The sequence below is a fragment of the Haliotis rufescens genome, unplaced genomic scaffold (genome assembly GCF_023055435.1).
Source record: "Haliotis rufescens isolate VD_foot unplaced genomic scaffold, xgHalRufe1.0.p SCAF_11, whole genome shotgun sequence".
NCBI lineage: Eukaryota > Metazoa > Mollusca > Gastropoda > Lepetellida > Haliotidae > Haliotis > Haliotis rufescens.
Window position 1 is genome coordinate 9,863,709 of NW_025963791.1, and position 24,815 is coordinate 9,888,523.

Consider the following 24,815-nt stretch of genomic DNA (forward strand, 5'->3'; position numbering starts at 1 on the left):
ACAGGACCCAAATGTGTACGCCTTAGGGACATTGAGCTAAGCACACGCTGAAATGCCTCCAAGGCAATGCCCAAATGAACAGGCCAAAAAGACGACACACTGACAAGATCGCCTCATTGCACAAATTGCACTGCGCAATAGATTCGCATCTGATGCTGTGTGCAATAGAGTATAATATAACAGAAACAATATCAGGAAGGCGAATTTCAACAGCTATCGTTAAAAAAACGGATTTATGCAACCAGCCTGAATGCAAGGCGTCCTTTGAAGGGTGTGACCCAAACAGCTTACCATAGGCGGCAAAGATTGGGGGTGGGGTGGGCTTGGCAACACCAGGGACGGGATGTGCGCCCATGACGTTACAACATGTTTACATACATTCACAGATGGCAGAGCACGTTGTTGGCGACGACGTGGCGAGCGTTATGCCAGGGCACAATTCTTTAACTTGACCAGTTTGAGGGTGGTTGAGTTATGGTGTGGGGCGGTATCACACATGACAGGCGAAGTGATTTGGTTATTGTGAATAGACATTTGACAGTCCAGCGATGTGTTGACGAAACGTCCGGTCGTTCCATTCGTTTGAAAAATCGGCAGACATGTTGAACTGCAAGATGACAATGCCAGATCATATCGTGCCAAGGTCGCCATCGATTATCTCAGACGAGAAGGTATACGGACATTGGACTGGCCCGGTAAGTAGCTAAGTCCCAGACATGTCACATCTGAAGATCCGGGGTAGACATGGTCTTCAGCAACCCATGCTTGCCGAAAAAGGCGACTATGCTTGTCGTAAGAGGCGACTAACGGGATCGGGTGGTCAGGCTCGCTGACTTAGTTGATGCATGTCATCGATCCTAATGGCGTGGATCGATGCTCATGATATTAATCCCTGGATTGCCTGGTCCAGATTCGATTATTTACAGACCGGAATATTGCTGAGTGCGGCGTTAAACAACAAACCAACCAACCACCTCAGCATAGAGCATCTGTGGGACCCGGCAACATTGCCCAGCTTGGGGCAGCTCTCGGCTTAAACCTGGTATGTATATACGTTACCTAACAATGTAAATCAGTCCTGTTTGGCACAAACAGGTGTTTTTTTCTGAGAAATAAGCTTAAATCGTTACTTTGTTTGCTACCTGTCGGCTGGGCGTTTTCAGCTTAAACAATTTTGGGTATCGTTTAAGTTTGATGATTCATGATAAATGCCTGTTGGTGTCTATGAGTTTATCGTGTGTAGGTTAATGTTATCTCTGGGGGGTAGCACATACCGAAGTCGTTGCACACAAGTAGTTGTGGGAACGTTGCAGCCTCACTGCATCACATCAGGGCTGTGTATGTGCAGTTTTCGTCAAAGTGTGCAGGCATGCGTAATGACTCTGAAAGGCGTTTCCATAGCGCCTTCTATTACATTATAGTTTAAATTGCATAACAAGAAGCTTGAATAATATAAGTTTGTTAAGGTCTTTCTCTACATGTAGACAGTGCAGAATATAGAAGTTTGTTTGTTGTTTAATGCCGCATGCAGCAATATTCTAGCTATAAGACGGCGGTCTGTAAATAATCGTGTCTGGACCAGACAATCCAGTTATTGACATCATGAGCATCGATCCACGCAATTGGGATACGATGACAAACATCAACCAAGTCAGCGAGCCTGGCCACCCGATCCCGTTAGTCGCCTCTTACGACAAGCATAGTCGCATTTTACGGCAAGCATTGGTTCCTGAAGACCTATCCTACATCGGATCTTAACGCCGACAAATTTGCCAGATTTATATCCGACAGCACGAGATGTTGTTGTGGCTATCACACGGAAAATGCACTTCATTTCTTTCTTATGTATCCCTTTAACAGTACATTAAGGCAAAATATGTATTTTGTCGTAAAAGACTACGATTTAAATTCAATTCTAAATGGAAATTCATATTTTACGACTATAACAAATCTTGAAATTTTGAAATCAGTGCACCTTTTTATTCTATCTTCTTGCCGATTTAAAGATTTTGTCTGAGATGTTGGCTTTGCTATATGATACTGCGATGTTGTTGTGCTGGATGAAAATTTTAACGTAGCTCTAGTTACGAAAGATAAATTCAGTAATTAAACACTTACAGAACAATACTTATCTTTAATGACAATTATATAATGTATGCTATTTCTTATGTCACTTTCAATACATTGTAATTTTTATGTGTATCATGTTTTGGAGAGGCATTCAGATAAGCAAAATGTGCTTGTTTGCCGATCCCTCCACTTTATGGAATGAATATGTTTATATCACGTAAAACTCCAAAATAAGGGTTTCCAAATTATACTTCCAAACGAGCACGCTTTCAGAGCAGCTAAACAAATAAGACAAATCTTTGAAATGTTTAGTCAATACCGAAATCCCACACTGGCAAACATTTACCCGAGGTGTCATAAGAGTTATACTAGAGACACGGATGAGGACCTCACACTAGACACCCAAGAGGCTTACTCCAGTCACAATATACAACTCCAAATTGTCAGTACCCACAAAATATAAACAACAAGGAACGGAAAATCCCATCCCACATCAACTTCATGAAATCAGAAAAAAATCCAAAAGCTCCTGAAACGCCCAAAATAAACTAGAAGTTAAACCTTATATTAAACCAGTTAAACAATGTACTCAATGTCTAAAGTGTAACCACACAACCTCCCAATGCAACCCTAAAATAACCAAATGCAAAAACTGCGCGCAACCGCATTGTCCAGGATCACGCGCCCTGTGGTGCATACATTGCAAAACTATAACCCACACCTCACTATCAAATCACTGCCCCCACAGACACACCCTCACACAACAGGCAAACAAACACATAGACACATCAGAACTACAAACAAAAAAAACAGTACCACGCACATCCAAACAACTACTCCCCACACCACAGACAAACATCATAACACCACCAAAACCCACACAACATCTAAAAAATAAAATCCTCCCGAAAATGCAACCGTCCCCACCGCACCCAACCCACCAACATCCAGGAGATATCTAACGGCAGAGTTCTCCATACAACAAAGCGCCAAAACATCTACACCCGCAGGCAAAACAGGCTGCAGAGCAAGCAACATACCCAGACCGGACACCCAAAACACCACAGCCACTGGGGCAACAACTAATTTTTACCAGACCCAAACAAAAATCTCAGCCGCCAAATCCACCACCAACAAACAAACACAACACGACAACTAAACACACACCCAACCAACATGGACACCTCAATCCAAAACATAAGCGGAGAAGACTTATTCACAACAGAATAGGAATCTCTAGACACCTCGAATGTCTCCTTCAAACCCCCAAAATACTCATAAACGTAAAACACCAAACCAGACAGGATTCAAAACCCTAAATAATCTTACAATGTTACAAGCATATGGTTTAAACATATATGTTTTAACAAATGAAAATGGATTGGTAAACAAGCGAAACGCTTATGTTAATACCTCTCCATTACACATAGGACATATTACAATAAATACATCAATGATGGTTAGATGTAACAAATACATTTGTACATGCCAAGCTGGATGTGTATATATCATAAATCTATTTGCAGTTTATATTTCACGATTCAATTAACTGAAAATCTGCCACTTTTCAATATAAAGTTTTCAATAGAATCTAATACAGCAAACTACGGTTATAACGAACTGACCTGTATAACTCATGTGGATGTTACTTGTATGTCAATCAGCTTAACTCATGTGGATGTTACTTGTATGTCAATTAGCATAACTCATGTGGATCTCAGGGTGAAAATATGAGACGACACTTCTCGCGGGCCGGGTATTTAATCTGGTATTTCCCCATGATGTTAGGGAGTAGGGCTGCTGGTTCGTTAAAACGTCCAGTTTGTATGGCAACTAATCAGAGCTGTGTCATGAAATTCCTGCTGAGACAATGGCCCCTTCTACTTTATTAAGTTGTTAGATAAACAACAACCTTGCGTCAGTCAACCATCTGTTAACTAATCCTTGTTCAAAGCACTGCTGACAGCTCAACCATGCATAAACTTAATTTTCATTGTCACAACATAAATTAATTGTATGCATTCATCTGTCTAAAACTAATTTCCATGGTCACAACACAAATTAATTGGATGCATTCATCTGTCTAAATTACAGACACTCAGCGTTAGCATTGCACACTTGTGTGACGCTATAGTCGCTGGGAAGGTCGCGAATATGTGTGCTGACTGGGCGTCACCCACCCGGGACAATATAATCTGATCACATGACCACCGGTTTGCCCTAGTTTTAAAATCTGCCCTCGCTTGCAATAGGCTTATTAGGAAGCATATCAACGCTGGCTGACAGCAATATTTTTCATTCTCTGGTTGACTCTATTGGGGAGTAGCCTTTCGCTCTGTGAGTAAGAACTGGCCAACCTTGTCGTGTGACCCTCCCTTAAGCATGAAGCTGTGTAAGGGTACAGTCCAGATCAAAACCAACCACCTCTTGATCTTTGCTGTGTGTATGATAGTGTGGCAGCTGCTTCATATTTTGTCATGCGGTAGGCTTCGAGGTGCTGTAACCAGCAAAGTTGTGATCGATTTACGAGGAAGTGACCACCAGAACGCTCTCAAATTCATTCAAGACAATACAGACATTGCTGATGAAACGGTGGATGAAGAGGAAAGTCTGGAGAAAATGTACATAGAAAGATTAACCAAGGAACGGAAGACGGACATACCCGAGGTAAAGGTCACCCGAGCCAGTAGCTGTAGAAAGGGACTGAACCCCGAATACCCATGTATTGATACAAACTGTGCCGGGCAGGTACACACAGTGAATCATACCAATCTGAAAGAATTCATTGAATCTCAGTACCATGTACCTGAGGTGTACCTTGACGCCATAAGTAATATGAGGAAGCGAACGCGTCACCATAAAGTTGTGCTGGTCAGCGCAACATCAGATAACCATTTCATGGAATCTCTTGTGTTCTTGAAGAATGTGCAAGAGGTCATGTTTCCTGCCATGGCCAACATCGATTTCCATTTTGTCATGTACGACCTCGGAATGACCTCCGAGCAACGGAGGAATATGGAAAATCTTTGTCAGTGTGAAGTCAGGGATTTTCCTTTTGAGTCGTTTCCCAAGCGTCTTCAGCGTCTGAAGTGTTACACGTGGAAGCCCATTATCATCTCGGCGAACCTACCTGTATCTGACATCCTTCTGTGGGCGGACGCATCCACTCGCTTTACAAACTCAAACATGATGCCGCTGTTAAAGCAGATCCAATCCAGTGGCGTCATAATGGCGAAAATACTCCGCGCCCTCGGCCAACACTTCGCTCCTTCAATTATGGAATATTACGGAGAGCGTTCGTGCCATTTTTCACCGTATTGGGAATTTGAGGCTAACTTTATTGGATTGGCAAATGACCGTTTTGTAAGAGAAGCCATCATCGGTCCGTGGTTATCCTGTGCCTTTGCTCCGGACTGTATGTGTCCAGATGGTTCACACAAAATGTTGAAGTGTAATGTTAAGGTAAGAGAGTATAACAAGTGTCACAGGTTTGACCAATCAAGTCTCAATATTATTCTGATAAAATTGTTTCAAGACAATATGCAGAAAATGACAATGCCAAAGTCACTCTTTCATGAAATCAAACGAGGCGACAGACTGGACAAGTATGTTGACGTGAAAGTCACCTAACTTTTTTCTCAAACACGTTTTGAGCTGCTTTGTATATATTCTCTCGCAATGTAAATAAATTGTATTATAGTCCGATTTACTTGCTGTGTTTAAATTCATTCTGTGAATGTTAACAACATCGTTTCAATGTTTAAATGTTTCTCAAATTTTATCCAACGGATCACAACAAAAGTTGCGCTCATCTCTCCTCTTAAACAGTCAAACGACATTGGTAATAAGAATACCGCTGTTTACGGGCCGCCAACATATAAATGGACCAAACACCATTGTTTACTGGCCAGTCAAAATATAAATGTACATAAATACCGTTGTTTATTGGCCAGCCAACATGGACTAAATACGGACCAGCCAACATATAAATGGACAAAATACGGGCCAGCAAACATATAAATGGACAAAATACGGGCAAGCCAACATGGAAATGGACAAATTATCGTGGTTTACGGGCCAGACAACATATAAATGTACATAGCTATCATTGTTTACTGGCCAACCGACATATAAATGGACAAAATACTGGCCAGCCAACATATCAATGCACAATAATACCGCTGTTCACATGTACATGGATATCGTTGTTTACGGGCCCAACAACATATAAATGTACATGGATATCGTTGTTTACGGGCCAGTCAACATATAAATGTACATGGATATCGATCGATCTTTACGGGCCAGCCAACATTTAAATGTACATGAATATCGTTGTTTACAGGCCAGTCAACATCTAAATGTACATGGATATATTTGTTTGCGGGCCAGCCAACATATAAATGTACATGGATATCTTTGTTTACGGACCAGCCAACATATAAATGTACATGGATATCGTTGTTTACGGGCCAGACAACATATAAATGTACATGGATATCGATCTTTACGGGTCATGCTCAGCCAACATGTAAATGTACATGGATATCGTTGTTTACGGGCCACTCAACATATAAATGTACATGGATATCGTTGTTTACGGGCCAGCCAACATATAAATGGACAAAATACTGGCAAGCTAACATATAAATGGGCATGGATATCATTGTTTACTGGCCAACCAACATGTAAATGGATAAAATACTGGCCAGCCAACATATAAATGTACATGAATATCGTTGTTTACGGGCCAGCCAACATATAAATGTACATGGATATCTTTGTTTACGGACCAGCCAACATATAAATGTACATGGATATCGTTGTTTACGGGCCAAACAACATATAAATGTACATGGATATCGTTGTTTACGGGCCAGTCAACATATAAATGTACATGAATATCGTTGTTTACGGGCCAAACAACATATAAATGTACATGGATATATTTTTTTACGTGCCAGACAACGTAAAAATGTACATGGATATTGATCGATCTTTACGGGCCAGCCAAAATATAAATGAACATGGATATCGATCAATCTTTACGGGCCAGCCAACATATAAATGTACATGGATATTGATCGATCTTTACGGACCAGCCAAAATATAAATGTACATGGATATCTTTGTTTACAGGCCAGACAACGTATAAATGTACATGAATATTGATCGATCTTTACGGACCAGCCAAAATATAAATGTACATGGATATCGTTGTTTACGGGCCAAACAACATATAAATGTACATGGATATATTTGTTTACGGGCCAGTCAACATATAAATGTACATGGATATCGTTGTTTACAGGCCAGTCAACATATAAATGTACATGGATATCTTTGTTTACGGGCCAGTCAACATATAAATGTACATGGATATCATTGTTTACAGGCCAGACAACATATAAATGTACATGGATATCGTTGTTTACGGGCCAAACAACATATAAATGTACATGAAAATGATTGTTTACGGGCCAGTCAACATATAAATGTACATGGATATCGATCGATCTTTACGGGCCAGCCAACATATAAATGTACTCGGATATCTTTGTTTACAGGCCAGTCAACATATAAATGTACATGGATATCATTGTTTACAGGCCAGACAACATATAAATGTACATGGATATCGTTGTTTACGGGCCAAACAACATATAAATGTACATGAAAATGATTGTTTACAGGCCAGTCAACATATAAATGTACATGGATATCATTGTTTACAGGCCAGACAACATATAAATGTACATGGATATCGATCGATCTTTACGGGCCAGCCAACATATAAATGTACATGGATATCGTTGTTTACGGGCCACTTAACATATAAATGTACATGGATATCGTTGTTTACAGGCCAGCCAAAATATAGTTCACAATTTGATATGGTGACATGTAGAGTGGTACAGTCTGAACGAAAATAGGAAATGCCTTGAATAATCAGGGATAAATTAATACTGCCCTACCAGATCATTTCGTTCAGTTACTAAATACGTTCGCGCTGAAAGTCGTTTTGATACATTATGCTCATATATGGTCATGGCGTACACATTCTTGATTGTCCAGGGTTTTGTCTAGACATAGTTTGGTTAAATGACACGAAAACATTCAAGTCGTAAGTTATGAATAGGGATTAGATCCAGATGCAGATTGATGTAGATGTTGTGTAGCATCGCTAAGAGTAGACACCGGACGCTACACCAATACACCTCTTGCAGGGAGAACCTGTCCGTTTTGTACGGATGAAATAGAAGATGAAAGGCATGTTTTGTCATATTATTTTGTCCACACTATGAAGATCTTAGGCTTTATCTTATTTCCAAATGTCGTTAAAAATGTTGAACTTCTCATTTTTATACTTTTAGTGATTTAATATAGGTAGGCAATATAGGTACGTGGTTTTATACTGTCCAGTCCAGAATTGATATTTACAAATAACACGTCCCATTTTAATTCTGGAAACCCAAAAGTCCAGAAACTCTACGCTCTTTGCCCAGTCTCGGTTAAAGGTATTTACAAAATTAAACATGCCGTTTTCATGGGAACATACCAAGGAAGAAAAAATGAAAAAAAAATTGTTTAAAAACTCAATATTTAGACTATGTCGCCCATGGGCCTGCCCATGGGCGAAGTTTGGCCCATGGGTAGGCCCATGGGCAGGCCCATGGGCGAGAATATGTTCCTTTACTTAAAACTCATGTTTTTGTTTCGCAAATACATTTAATGTATTCATTCAAGTATCATGACACAAAATGTAATTCATTTTAACTTAATTCAACGATTTTATAACGATATTGAAATATTTCGCCCATGGGCGAGAAAAAGGTTTGGCCCATGGGCGAGAATATGTTCCTTTACTTAAAACTCATGATTTTGTTTCGCAAATACATTAAATGTATTTATTGAAGTATCATGACACAGAATTTAACTCATTTTAACTTATTTCAACTATTTTATAGCGATATTGAAATATTTCGCCCATGGGCGAGAAAAGGGTTTGGCCCATGGGCGAGAATATGTTCCTTTACTTAAAACTCATGTTTTTGTTTCGCAAATACATTTAATGTATTCATTCAAGTATCATGACACAAAATTTAACTCATTTTAACTTAATTCAACGATTTTATAGCGATATTGAAATATTTCGCCCATGGGCGAGAAAAAGGTTTGGCCCATGGGCGAGTATATGTTCCTTTACTTAAAACTCATGATTTTGTTTCGCAAATCAAATACATTAAATGTATTCATTGAAGTATCATGACACAAAATTAAACTCATTTTAACTTAATTCAACGATTTTATAGCGATATTGAAATATTTCGCCCATGGGCGAGAAAAAGGTTTGGCCCATGGGTAGGCCCATGGGTAGGCCCATGGGCAGGCCCATGGGCGAGAATATGTTCCTTTACTTAAAACTCATGTTTTTGTTTCGCAAATACATTTAATGTATTCATTCAAGTATCATGACACAAAATTTAACTTAATTCAACGATTTTATAGCGATATTGAAATATTTCGCCCATGGGCGAGAAAAAGGGTTTGGCCCATGGGCGAGTATATGTTCCTTTACTCAAAACTCATGTTTTTTTTCGCAAATACATTAAATGTATTTATTCAAGTATCATGACACAAAAATTTAACTAATTTTTACTTAATTCAACTATTTTACGGCGTTATTAAAATATTTCGTCCATGTTTACGTCAGTCCCTTTCAAGCATCAACTAACTGTTTGCAAAGTATATTGTATCAAGTGAAATATACTTTATATTATATCATTACATTACTATTTAAAAAGGGCATTTGGTTGGATGTTTCCTTTAGTTCTACAAATTTCACCTGTTTTACATATTGTAGCGATCTTTAATGAACCCGGCCTTTACCTCTCAAAACGTTTTGACAGTTTATCATACGAATTCATGTGCGTGTACTCCAATTCATTGGAGTTATTTTCCACAACATTAAATTTTAGTTAGTTTCTATTTCATTTCCCATTTAATGTCCCGTTGATACATCACACTGGGCAATTACGTGACACCAGGTATGCAATATACAGGTACGCGTGCGCGTATTTTAATGAAAAAAACTATTCGTCTTTTATTGCCTAACGTTTGGCTGAATATCTTACATTCTAACGAAATCTCGAAATAATTATTTAATTACATGCGGTTTCGAACTGACCAGTGGGAATTATGTTTCAATGCGATTGAGGATAACGTGAGTGAATATTGTGACACTAAAGCAACTTTTAACTGCATTGTCACTTTTGGTATGAAAATGGTAACAGTTCAGAAAAAACAACAGCCTCCTTATGATAATTCTCATTAGTACGTTGTATCTAATTACAGTGTCGGCCTTATTTACAGGTGATTCTACAATACCTGCTCTCGGTCAATTACGATCTACCACACCACGCGTGAATAAACAGTTATGCAGGTGTTGCTGTGGGCAAATACCTAGCCTGAAAATGTTTATTTTTTTTAGGATACATGTTTTACAAATGTTCGTTGATATGTGGATATATTAAGCACAAAGACAAAAAAATGTTTATGAAAGATGAATTAGTGCCTTGATATATTCATCGAGATGTGTATCATCGTTTAATGGGGTCATTCAATAAACGTATGTTTGGAGGTGATATCAAAGGAGCCGCCCAATATACACAGTGTCGTCCGGTGAACTACCACCCCACCCTGTTCATTAGAGTTATGTAATCGTTACACAAAAATATTTGATGCGGTGTCAGTGCGGAAGGAGTTTGAATTACGTCCGCCAGTTGTCACAGAAATCCTCAAAGTATAGAAACAATAAACAAGGTCAATCCGTACTAATTACCTAGTGACGCACGTAACAACGACTGTCAATAGGGAAAATGGTGAAAACAAATTGAAATAGATTTTAATAAAACATTACTGTACTACATAACTCGCAAAAGCGGTGCCTAAAATTTTTGACCGTGTTATGTGTGTTGTAAACTGTCGAATAGCAAGTAATTGTCATGCTGTACGCATGGTTCCATATACAAATTCAGTTATACAACCGGTATGAAACTGAGAACTGAGATACCAAGTACAACCTGCATTCACACACGGAAGCAATATACTTGTGTGTATGCCCTCTCCTCTAAAAAATGTATCACTAAAGTATTTGCATTGTAATAAATATAGTAATGATAAAACTTGGTAATTTGGTAGGTCTCCGACAGATATGATTTTCAGTTTTTTTACACCTTTGATTGATACGGATTACGTACCTGTAGTCTAGTCACTGTCTCTAATGTATCTGCTTGTTAGAAATTTCAAATGTCTTGTTATAGCACTGTTCCTAAAATACGGCAGTTTCTTTTATCGGGTATAAATAGTTGATTCGTCTTGTCACGCAGTCATTTTTTACTTGATCGAATGATTTCCACAAAAAATTACGGCAGAGAGTTTTGTATTTTATTATATTTTTAGAAGATTTTAGAAGATGCTTACATCACTGTATCTCAGAACGTAAAACTGATAACATTCAAACATGTAATTAGTACACAGTTAATTGTTACATATAATTTCCTGCATATTCCTTTTTGAACAAAAAGCCTACATGTATACTGATATCGGTGTCCACTGTTAAAAGGGTATTAGTGCAGTCAGCCATGGTAAATGGAGAGACAATAATAAGGTGATTAATTATAGTCTGTTGCAGAATATGCGGTATAAGTGTAGTCATTGATACATATACACATTACACATATACAGATGAAATACACGATATGATGCAGTGCAAGAACAAATTAAGATACGGTTTCTATTAAAAATAATTATACGATTTTGGATTTAATTAGCATGTTTAAATTTTCAGGCCAACACGGCTGAGATACAGCATCGGCATACTCAACTGGAGTTGTTTTCTGCCGGTCGTAAGTTCATTGTTTGACTGAGCACACTCGTGTCGGGGTTGCGATATTTTCTTCTCTTTGTTGGCAACCTGCCACCGGTCTGAATTTTGAGAAAGGTCTCAGCATGGGACTGTTAATTACTTGTAGATGTTGGGTGCGGTTAGGACCAAACTTTTTCAGCTCAGAGTGTTAGTGGTCCTGGAACCCATAGTGTCAAACAGGTTCTGCAAAATACGTCAATCAGATTCTATTGTTCAGCAACATTGTCACTGAATTTCAGAACTCTGGCATGATATAATAATCAAGGATTTCGAAGGTGAACGAGGGGAAAGGCAGACGCACGTGGATTTACCCTCAGGTTATTATTGTCTGGAGTTCACATTTTGGGGCATTTCATATTCTAATTGAACAGAGTTCACCTGCACATGTCCACTTTAGTGATACAGACTGTAACCAAAAATGCAATGAGCCGTAGCTCTTAATCCCTTATAACAACGGTAACAACAACCAGGGTGAGGACACAGTAAGGTTAAACCGTGTCCAACAGACAATCTGAGGTGGCTATCTCCCATCAAGTCAGCTCTGTTTTTAAGCGCATAGTTATGTTTTTACATATTGAAATAAAAGGAATGAAAAAAATGATATTTAACAAACCTACACATTACCAAATACAAAAAACAGTCACCATATCGGATGTACATGTATAACTTGTCTTCCAACACCACGCTTGTGCCGAGGCCCATGGTCATAAAACTAATCGGTCCCATAAAAGGAGCAAATAGTTTCGTAGATACTTCTTGCTATGGTTCACTCACAATTGTCAGACGACCTAATCATCAGTCAGACCAGTCAAGTGTGACCAGCGTACCTGCCTGGTTTTGGCTCCTAATTACTGAACTGCCCAATACTTTCATACTGTGGGCAAAGTAAGTGATACAGACTAACAAGATTATGATTGTGTTTGTAAGTGCGTTTAATCTGTGTCGGGTTGCAGTTGTTTTATTAGTCAAGACTACGGGTAGTTTTTTCAATGAAACCTTTTAGCCGTTGAGTTTGTTTTGCATTCATTTCATTAAATACATTGTTAGGTAGAATAATAACACGTTATACGGATAAAACATCTCCCTAATCTGAGTATAATCTCACATGTACTCTAAGTAACGTACTATATTACTTTGCGGAGACACTGAGTATAATTTTTTAGTTGGCATTGTATGCTGTCTGAATGACTTTACACAAATCCCTGCATTCAATAGACCCGTGAAGATCTTCAACAAACCATTCTTGGCGTAAAAGGGCGACAGCGCTTGTCGTAAGAAGCGACTACCGGGATCGGGTGGTCAGGCTCGCTGACTTGGTTGATGCATGTCATCGTATCCCAATTGCGTGGATCGATGCACATGATGTCAATCACTGGATTGTCTGGTCCAGACTCGATTATTTACAGACCGCCGTCATACAGCTGAAATATTGCTAAGTGTGGCGTTATACAACTAACAAACAAACAAAACACAAAAAGAGAAAGTGTATGAGTACTAAAACTTGCAATAGATATGCCTACCCTACGTACACACATGTGTCCCATTCGACAGTCTACAACACACGAATAACTGTCAAACAAGTTTGGGTACCCTTTCTGTTCAGGCAAGTTATTTAGTTCGATAATGTTATATTAAAATCCTTTTCAATTTGTTTTCATCCTTTTTCCCTATTCCATGCATGTTTATGTTGCTACATCTTATTGCTCATGTTTCCAAGTATTGTAAAACACTTTAATGTTTCTCCTTCTTAATCTAACGTTATAATATTTCCGGTCATTGCCATCATCTAATACACAAGAGATGACACCAAGACATATTTTATTCGGTTTTATGGTCTATGCGGACTTACAATTGATTTTATTAGTCTTTAAATCTTATGTCTAGTAAATATTTTCACAAACAGGGCTGTTAACTGATATAAGGAATGTAACATCCAGTTGAGGACTGGTAACGACATTTCTACAATTAATATTTTGAATAAGCCGTTAATACGCCAGTTGTGACAGGGATGATGGTATGGTAGATGTAGCAGACATATTGACAGCCGTTGTTACGCGAGTCACTAGGTTATTAGTACGGTATTGGCCTTGTTGATTGGTACTATACTTTCTGTGGCCACTGGCGGACGTAATTCAAACTCCTTCCACACTGACATCGCACCAAATATATTTGTGTACCGATTACATAACTCTTACTGACAGGGTAGGGTGGTAGTTCACGCGAAACGGACGACACTGCGTATATTGAGCGGCTCCTTTGATATCGCCTCACAACATACTTTTAATGAATGACCAATTAAACGATGATACACATCAGGATCGCGGAGAAAATACAAGCTTCGTTCGCGTTGAATATATATATTAAGGCACAAATTCATCTTTCATAAACTTTTTGTGTCTTGGTGTTTAATATATCCACATATCAACGAAAATATGTAATACATGTATCCACAAAAATATACATGTACAGGCTAGGTATTTGCCCACAGCAACACCTGCATAACTGTTTATTCACGCGTGGTGTGGCAGATTGTAATTGTCCGACAACAAGTATTGTAGAATCACCTGTAAATAAGGCCGACACTGTAATTAGACACAACGTACTAATGAGAATATGAGAATTATCATAAGAAGGCTGTTACGTTTTTCTTAACTATTACCATTTTCATACCAAAAGTGACAATGCAGTTAAAAGTTGCTTTAGTGTCACAATATTCACTCACGTTTTCCTCAATCGCATTGAAACATAATTCCTACTGGTCAGTTCGACACTGCTTGTAATTATATAATTATTTCGAGATTTCGTTAGAATGTAAGATATTCAGCCAAACGTTATGCAATAAAAGACGAATAGTTTCTTTCCATTAAAATACGCGCACGCGTACCTGTCACGTAATTGCCCAGTGTGATGTATCAACGGGTCATAAAATGGGAAATGAAATAGAAACTAACTAAAATTTAATGTTGTACACGCACATGAATTCGTATGATAAACTGCCAAAACGTTTTGAGAGATAAGGCCGGGTTCATTAAAGATGTTGGGTGCGGTTAGGACCAAACTTTTTCTCGCCCATGGGCGAAATATTTCAATAAATCTGTAAAATAGCTGAATTGAGTAAAATTGTGTTACATTATGTGCCATGAAAATAGTTAGAACTCCTGCATGTATTTACGAAACAAAAACATAAGTTTTAAGTAAAGGAAAATATTCTCGCCCATGGGCCAAACCCTTTTCTCGCCCATGGGCGAAATATTTCAATATCGTTATAAAATCGTTGAATTAAGTTAAAATGGGTTAAATTTTGTGTCATGATACTTAAATAAATACATTTAATGAATTCGCGAAACAAAAACATGAGTTTTAAGTAAAGGAACATGTTCTCGCCCATGGGCCTGCCCATGGGCCTACCCATGGGCCTACCCATGGGCCAAACCTTTTTCTCGCCCATGGGCGAAATATTTCAATATCGCTATAAATCGTTGAATTAAGTTAAAATGAGTTAAATTTTGTGTCATGATACTTCAATAAATACATTTAATGTATTTGCGAAACAAAATCATGAGTTTTAAGTAAAGGAACATATTCTCGCCCATGGGCGAAATATTTCAATATCGCTATAAAATCGTTGAATTAAGTTAAAATGAGTTAAATATTGTGTCATGATACTTGAATGAATACATTAAATGTATTTGCGAATCAAAAACATGAGTTTTAAGTAAAGGAACATATTCTCGCCCATGGGCCTGCCCATGGGCCTACCCATGGGCCAAACCCTTTTCTCGCCCATGGGCGAAATATTTCAATATCGCTATAAAATAGTTGAAATAAGTTAAAATGAGTTAAATTTTGTGTCATGATACTTCAATAAATACATTTAATGTATTTGCGAAACAAAATCATGAGTTTTAAGTAAAGGAACATATTCTCGCCCATGGGCCAAACCTTTTTCTCGCCCATGGGCGAAATATTTCAATATCGTTATAAAATCGTTGAATTAAGTTAAAATGAATTACATTTTGTGTCATGATACTTGAATGAATACATTAAATGTATTTGCGAAACAAAAACATGAGTTTTAAGTAAAGGAACATATTCTCGCCCATGGGCCTGCCCATGGGCCTACCCATGGGCCAGACTTCGCCCATGGGCAGGCCCATGGGCGACATAGTCCAAATATTGAGTTTTTAAACAATTTTTTTTTCATTTTTTCTTCCTTGGTATGTTCCCATGAAAACGGCATGTTTAATTTTGTAAATACCTTTAACCGAGACTGGGCAAAGAGCGTAGAGTTTCTGGACTTTTGGGTTTCCAGAATTAAAATGGGACGTGTTAAATGCAAAGACCTGCAAGAATATTTTAACAACCAGATCGGAGGCTTTGTGTAGTAGTAGATTGAATTAATTTTTACAAATTCAAATTCATATTCCTCGTATTTTCGAAACGCACATCGATCATAGAACGTCATATATATGCTGATATAGTTACAGCTGGTATGATGAGGTCGTTATTACTGGTATCTTGTTCAATAATGAAACATTTTCCTTAATTGTAGCCAATACTGTGCCGTTTGTATTATGTTACTTTCTTCGAGAAGTTGAGGAGAGTCGATTGTTTTGCTTCTATGGATGGCTTCTCATCGTTGAAATTGTGCCGCCTTTAAAAGACAATTGTATGCCTCAAAGTGAACAAGACAATGGATGTGTTTTGATCCGACAATCAGGTTATCTCTCTAAAATAGGTCACGCACCTACACCAAGGGAGAACCCGTTTCAACCTTACCTATGTCATGGGTGTTTACAAGGATAACGATGGCTGCCGTGTCATGCTTGATTTCCCGTGTCGGGAAGACGGATATAAAAAGCGTTCAACCATAATTATCCTGTCCCAGTTGATTTTGTGAATAGCTTTAGGCATCCTCATATTTTACCTTATTAGGGATATTATGGACTATCACTCGGGAAAACGTGTAGTATACCTCAGCTTCACAAATACCTGATGAATTTGGACTCCCATTAACAGGGTTTGCTTAGAGCACTGTTTTTAAGCACCGCTGACAGTATATCCCGTGGGTCCCGTCCCATAAAGCGATCGTAGCGCCACGACGGTCGCAAGTCTATGTCTATGGTCGTAAGTTATGTTGCGATAGTCTTAGCTCTACGATCGCATGGGTAGAATAGGTCTTCAGAAACTCATGCTTGCCGTAATTGGCGACTATGCTTGTCGTAAGAGGCGACTAACGGTATTGGGTGGTCAGGCTCGCCGACTTAGTTGATGCATATCATCGTATCTCAATTGTGTGGATCGATGCTCATGATGTCAATCACTGGATTGCCTGGTCCAGATTCGATTATTAACAGACCGTCGTCAAAAAGCTGGAATATTGCCGAGTGCATAGTTAAACAACAAACAAACAAACAAAACAAACAAAGTTTTGTGGAACTGGCCCAGGACAATAAGAATTTCAGAAACGTGTTGATTTTTGTGACTGCTTACTTGCGACATATGGAGCCGTTTTAGCCAACACACTTTGCCATCAGAGAAGTCTTCATTGTATACAAATACAGCCCTTCGTAGGATATCATACACACTTAATTATGTGTTAACAAATAACAAAAAAGTTGATCGGGTACAATCACTAACGTACAAACTGACACCTGAGTGTATAGATTTTATTTATATAAACCAGGATATGCCTAATTTTGACTTTTTTCAACGTCTAGATCCCATCATGATAGACCGCCTCTGTGGTCTAATGGTAGAGCGTCCGCCCGGAGAGCGGAAGGTCCGGGGTTCGATCCCCGGCCGCGTCATACCAAAAGACGTTAAAAGATGGTACTTGTTGTTACCATGTCTGGCGCTCGGCATTAAGGGGCTAAAACAAGGACTGGTCGGCTCGGAGTCAGTATACTGTGTCTGAGTGGGGTTTTCATGTTAAACTGCGGCATGGTATCTCAGTGAGCTAGCACTATAAATCGGCATCAGTCCGGACTAGTACAAGCAGCCACACAAACACACACACGTACATGCACGTCGCTATATAAGTGCAATAATCTTTGACGCGACGTTAAACCCCATTTCACCTCACCTCACCCATCATGATAACAATGTTTAACTGTCGTGACAAAATGACTTGTCAAGATATATATAGCTTCTCTGAGAGGTTGTTATTTGTGATGTTGACAGGTGTGCAATGCACTTACTCGCACTGCCATTGTTATTTTTATACCCTCTCATTCAGCTGTAGTTCACCTAAAATACCTTTCCCTTTCAATTATCGACAGTCATTAAACTTACGTATCTTATCTTCCACATGACTTTTTGTTATATTTTGATCCCGTTCCGTATTTGAATGTTCCATTCCAAAAGTAGCACCCTGTTAACTAGTCTGTCTTACAGACCCTGATACAAATATATCAACTACAGCCCATGCAAGTCTATAATGTTTGGCAAGTCTAGATTACTGCAGTATCTGAAAATGAAGAGAATAACTGGGCTCCCTTTTTATTATATTTTTATTAAGATAACTGAGCAACTGTTTTTTCTGTACGATATGTTCATTTCAGAGACTATATGTTACATTCGTGACCAACTCGTGTTATTCCGGGACAAGCCGAATAGCGACTCGTGCCCTTCTCATGGCCATTTTTGCGACCGGGTTCCGTCTTAGCGCAAACGGGCATACCTAAAACAATTGACAACTCGTTGCGCAATGGTTCACGTATATTTCCCCATATATTATATATATTTCAGATGCAATTTTCAAGCACATCTGGACATGCCGAATTATACAGTATGATTGAACAAATTTAACTGTGTCTTGGGTATATTTTTAGATGCAAGACATATGTAAAAACAAAAATTATTTCTTAGGGATTCTTTGACGAAGAACTTGAAATCATACGCGCATTCTGATTGGTTTGTCGTATTTTCGCACATAACATTCATCGATAGGGGGACGAGTCTTCTTGCAGGTTACGGAAAGGGGCGAGTGGTGACGAATGTATATGTTAGTCTACCTGTTAACCTGTACCGTTCGTACTTCGGCAAATCCTGAAAGGCTTTGCGATTTGGTGTGAATGAACAATCCGAGCTGTCGTTCAAAATAACATATTTGTGTGAACAATGTCCAAATTTCACTGACCCGTGAAGATCCGGGGTAGAATAGGTCTTCAGCAATCCATGCTTCGTTGCCGTAAAAGGTGACTATGCTTGTCGTAAAAGGCGACTAACGGGATCGGGTGGTCAGACTCGCTGACTTGGTTGATGCATGTCATTGTATCCCAATTGCGTGGATCGATGCTCATGATATTAATCACTGGATTGACTGGTTCAGACTCGATTATTTACAGACCGCCGTCATATAGCTGGAATATTGCTGAGTGTGGCGTTAAACAACAAACCAACCAACCAACAACCAAATTTCACTGTTTGCCTGCTGTTTGAGTGAGTGAGTGAGTGAGTGAGTATGGTGTTAGGCGGCTCTTATCAATATTCCAACAGTATCACGGCGGGCGACACCAGAAATGGGCTTCACATATTGTACACCTGCTGTTTGATCAACGGTGTCAAATTTGTCATTTAGAAGAAGGTCCCTTTGTTTCGTACTTAGCTTTGTATTCGACGGCTTACACAACAGCGCGTTCACGATAGGGCCGTTTGAATCGAAAACATTAAACTATCTTTACTGCCATTATTTCCCTTCTAAAAACTTTATTGTGGTAATACTACACTCATTGATCGTGGCATAACTACATTTATTACCCACGTGGTGAAGATGCAGGTGGTAAGGTACTAAATCCGTACGTCACACGTGTGTCGTACAAGGCTGACCACGTTTTATTCGTTTGGATTGGATAACCGTGACCTCTGTCACATCGTAACTACTTGTTTCATTCATAAAAAAATCGCGAGGCGTCATTCGCTTTCTCAACTACAAAGCAGAACTAAAGGAATCACACGAAAGCGAGAGACATTTACACACACTTCCTTAAACCAAACAAGATCGCCAAACGCATTATATTCGCTTTGCATTCTATATTAGTTATGCAAAGAGCTACTGCATACAGCAATATTCCAGCTATATGACGGCGGTCTGTAAATATTCGAGTCTGGACCAGACAATCCAGTGATTAATATCATGAGCATCGATCCACGCAATTGGTATCGATGACATGCATCAACCAAGTCATCGAGCCTGACCACCCGATCCCGTTAGTCGCTTTTTACGACAAGCATGGGTTGCTGAAGATCTATTCTACCCCGGATCTTCACGGGTCAACAGACACCCTGGACTTACCTACAATATGGTTGAACTGTAATGGGGCACTTCTCTATAGCTCTATACCTAGGTTCACAGGAGTGAAATACAATCCAGTATATATAGACAGCGTGAACAGACAAAAAGGCAGATTGGTATCTATTTGTTTCAGTAAACAACTTATCATAACATGACATGTTCACTAAATAGTCTAGCATGTCGCTTTCAGCAAAATCCACTCGTTTCGTAAAAATGGTATCTAACGAGAAAGAGTGTAGTGTTCTCTATACCCCTGCACACATATCACAGGTAAAATGCGACTTTGCTTGTCGTAAGAGGTGACTAACGGGATCGGGTGGTCAGGCTTGCAGACTTGGTTGATGCATGTCATCGTATCAAATTAGCGTAGATCGATGCCCACGATATCACTCACATGGTTGCCTGACCCAGTCTCGAATACCTACAGACCGCCGTCATATAGCTGTAGTTTCGTTGAGTGCAGCGTTAAACAACAAACAAACAAACAAACATACTATCATCACTGTCGATATTATCAGCAGTTACACCATTGTCACCATTCTACCAAGTTTACGTTCAAGTTCTTTTTTTCGCCAAAACGTTGTTACACAGTGTTACATGAACGCTTGTTTGTTTGTTGTTTAACGCCGCACTTAGCAATATTCCAGCTATATGACGGCGGTCTGTAAAATAATCGAGTCTGGAGCAGACAATCCAGTGAATCGATCCACGCAATTGGAATCGATGACATGTATCAACCAAGTCAGCGAGCCTGACCACCCGATCCCGTTAGTCGCCTTTTACGGCAAGTATGGATTGCTGAAGACCAATTCTACCCCGGAATCTTACATTTCTCTGACAACCAGCTACAGTATTCAGGTATTAAACAAGACAAAGGTAACAAGACACGAAGAATATTCTAAATATATATTGAGTATATTTTCTCTAATAACCAGCTACAGTGTTCAGGTATTAAACAAGGCAAGGGTAACAAGACACGAAGAATATTCGAAATATATATTGAGTATATTGTCTCTAATAACCAGCTACAGTATTCAGGTATTAAACAAGACAAAGGTAACAAGACACGAAGAATATTCTAAATATATATTGAGTATATTTTCTCTAATAACCAGCTACAGTATTCAGGTATTAAACAAGGCCAAGGGTAACAAGACACTAAGAATATTCTAAATATATATTGAGTATATTGTCTCTAATAACCAGCTACAGTATTCAGGTATTAAACAAGGCAAGGGTAACAAGACACTAAGAATATTCTAAATATATATTGAGTATATTTTCTCTAATAACCAGCTACAGTATTCAGGTATTAAACAAGGCAAGGGTAAGAAGACACAAAGAATATTCTAAATATATATTGAGTATATTTTCTCTAATAACCAGCTGCAGTATTCAGGTATTAAACAAGGCAAGTGTAACAAGACACTAAGAATATTCTAAATATATATTGAGTATATTTTCTCTAATAACCAGCTACAGTATTCAGGTATTAAACAAGGCAAGTGTAACAAGACACTAAGAATATTCTAAATATATATTGAGTATATTTTCTCTAATAACCAGCTACAGTATTCAGGTATTGAACAAGGCAAGGGTAACAAGACACTAAGAATATTCTAAATATATATTGAGTATATTATCTCTAATAACCAGCTACAGTATTCAGTATTAAACAAGATAAAGGTAACAAGACACGAAGAATATTCGAAATATATATTGAGTATAATTTCTCTAATAACCAGCTACAGTATTCAGGTATTGAACAAGGCAAGGGTAACAAGACACTAAGAATATTCTAAATATATATTGAGTATATTTTCTCTAATTACCCGCTACAGTATTCAGGTATTAAACAAGGCAAGGGTAACAAGACACTAAGAATATTCTAAATATATATTGAGTATATTATCTCTAATAACCAGCTACAGTATTCAGGTATTAAACAAGATAAAGGTAACAAGACACGAAGAATATTCGAAATATATATTGAGTATAATTTCTCTAATAACCAGCTACAGTATTCAGGTATTAAACAAGGCAAAGGTAACAAGACACTAAGAATATTCTAAATATATATTGAGTATATTTTCTCTAATAACCAGCTACAGTATTCAGGTATTAAACAAGGCAAGGGTAACAAGACACTAAGAATATTCTAAATATATATTGAGTATATTTTCTCTAATAACCAGCTACAGTATTCAGGTATTAAACAAGGCAAGGGTAAGAAGACACAAAGAATATTCTAAATATATATTGAGTATATTTTCTCTAATAACCAGCTACAGTGTTCAGGTATTAAACAAGGCAAAAGTAACAAGACACTAAGAATATTCTAAATATATATTGAGTATATTTACAATTATTTTGCTATTACATTCTCTTAGACGGAAGATCCGGGTTAGGTCTTCAGCAACCTATGCTTGCCGTAAATGGCGATAATGTTATGGTCAGGCTCGCTGACTTGGTTGATGCATGTCATCGATCCCAATTGCGTGGGTCTATGCTCATAATGTCAATCACCGGAGTGTCTGGTCCAGACTCGATTATTTACAAACCGCCGTCATTTAGCTGGAATATTTCTGAGTGCGGCGTTAAACAACAAACAAACAAACAAACAAACAATCTGTAAAGAGACTATGAAATCCAAACTACAACAGTACTTAGGTAATAACTTATTTCTGTCTTGTTCTAAACATATACACTCACATTATAGTGGTACTCATCACCTACGGCTCCGGAATTGTAAATTGGACATTTTCTATTATGAAATGGAATTATATTATTCCAACGTCCCACTTCAACTGGGAGCCTTTTATTACAAGTTTTATACTTAGGAATAGGCTGAGAAATCTTAAGGGTATAAAATATAATCTTCTAAATCGAATATAGGTTTAATACAATCGTTTGACTTACCCATAGAGGTTTAATCATATTGCCACAGTGTAATAAATTATTTTGTCAAAGTTTGTTTAACTTGACTTCGTTACCACTTCTTCCTGATTACAATCTGACTATTCCAAATATATGGTAAACTATATCCATCTATACATGAGAGTGAGTGAGCGAGTTGGGTTTAACGCCGCTTTTAACAATATTCCAGTTATATCACGGCGTGTCAGCTTAATGTAGGATGAAAGCCCGAAGTGATGCAGGTCTAAGACGTTTACCACTTCGGTGAAACCCACGAGCACGGGTATGTTGCTGACAAACCTAGAAACATAATTGGGGCGAACCGGGATTCGAACCCACAATCATAGGTTTCTGGCGGGCCCAAGGGACGCAACTCTGCACAGCGAATCGCGGCGCCTTAGACGACTGGGTCACCCGTGCCCCCTCTTTACATGAGAACTTTTTCCGGTTTTCATTATTCATTAATTTACACCATGATAAGATAAAACACGTTTTTGTGATAATAATACTCAAAGTAAAGCGACCTGTTTCAACAGATAGCATACAGGCAGGAGCGCATTTTCGCAAATGAAAAATCCTTTTGATAAACATTCTATGTACTTATTCTAACATTTCAAAATCACTGGACCCCAAGACTTCACTACCATACAATAATATTTGAACAACCATATGCCTAAATAAAAAAGCTGGTGGTTAGTTTACATTTCGTGCTTTTTATAGTAGACAAAATATTTGCATTCAAACCTTGTTCTCGCAATGATTTCATAGCAGAATAATAATTTCTATTTTTATGAAATATTATCCCAAGATAATTACAGCAATCAATGTTTTTTAAAGACTATATATCCCCACAAAATTTCCTATCGTTAACTCTAGCGGTTCCGGGGCTAAATATTACTGTTTTTGCTTTTTCATTATTAAGACTTAACTTTCACTTCAAACAATACTCCCTAAATACATGTATACTGTGTTGCATTTCATCAGGGCTCTCGACAAATAAAACCATGTCATCAGCATACAACAATACTAAATCATTTACATATGCCAAAATATCAATAATCTTAACACATTCACAAGCACTATTCACTAAATATGATTCAACGTCATTTATAAACAATGAAAACAATAGAGGTGACACATTTTCTCCTTGGCGTACACCTTTACAACAGTTAGATGATGCAGAATCACTTCATCCTGGTGATACACGTGACTTGATATTATTTTACATATTGTAGACTGCCTTAACTATTTTCCCAGATATTCCATGAAAATAATTAACGTTTTTCATACACCTACCCGCCAGACCAAATCCAAGGCTTTCTGGAAATCTAAGAATATGACAAAAATTATCTATTTTTAGATTTAAGCATATCAATCAAACTATTCAAAACAAAATCATCTATGGTAGAATAACAATTTTGCATGGTGTTTGCCAATTTCTAAACCCACATTTCCACATATTATGAGATTGGTCCTAAAAAGATCGAGTCTCTTGAATGTTCATATTATTGACACAGTTGTCAGGTCGGTATTTCAACTAGGGCGCGGCTAATATCACACAGATAAGAAGCTGACCCTGTGAGGGTATTAACGTCACGTCTTATA

General features: G+C 38.2%; 2 protein-coding genes across 2 annotated transcripts in view; both read left to right on the forward strand.

The window, feature by feature from the left end:
• Positions 1-237: 237 nt before the first annotated feature.
• The window catches only part of LOC124146364 (cholesterol transporter ABCA5-like), a 128,594-nt gene continuing 104,016 nt past the window's right edge, over positions 238-24,815 (forward strand). Inside the window, exons 1-2 of the mRNA XM_048392195.1 lie at positions 238-695; positions 927-1,042. The gene's annotated coding sequence lies outside the window, so the exon portion shown is untranslated. The remainder of the gene's footprint in view (positions 696-926; positions 1,043-24,815) is intronic.
• On the forward strand, positions 4,314-5,779 carry LOC124146366. Its single transcript, XM_046516630.2, has one exon. The coding sequence runs from the start codon at positions 4,453-4,455 to the stop codon at positions 5,698-5,700; it is 1,248 nt and encodes a 415-aa protein (XP_046372586.1). The 5' UTR covers positions 4,314-4,452; the 3' UTR covers positions 5,701-5,779.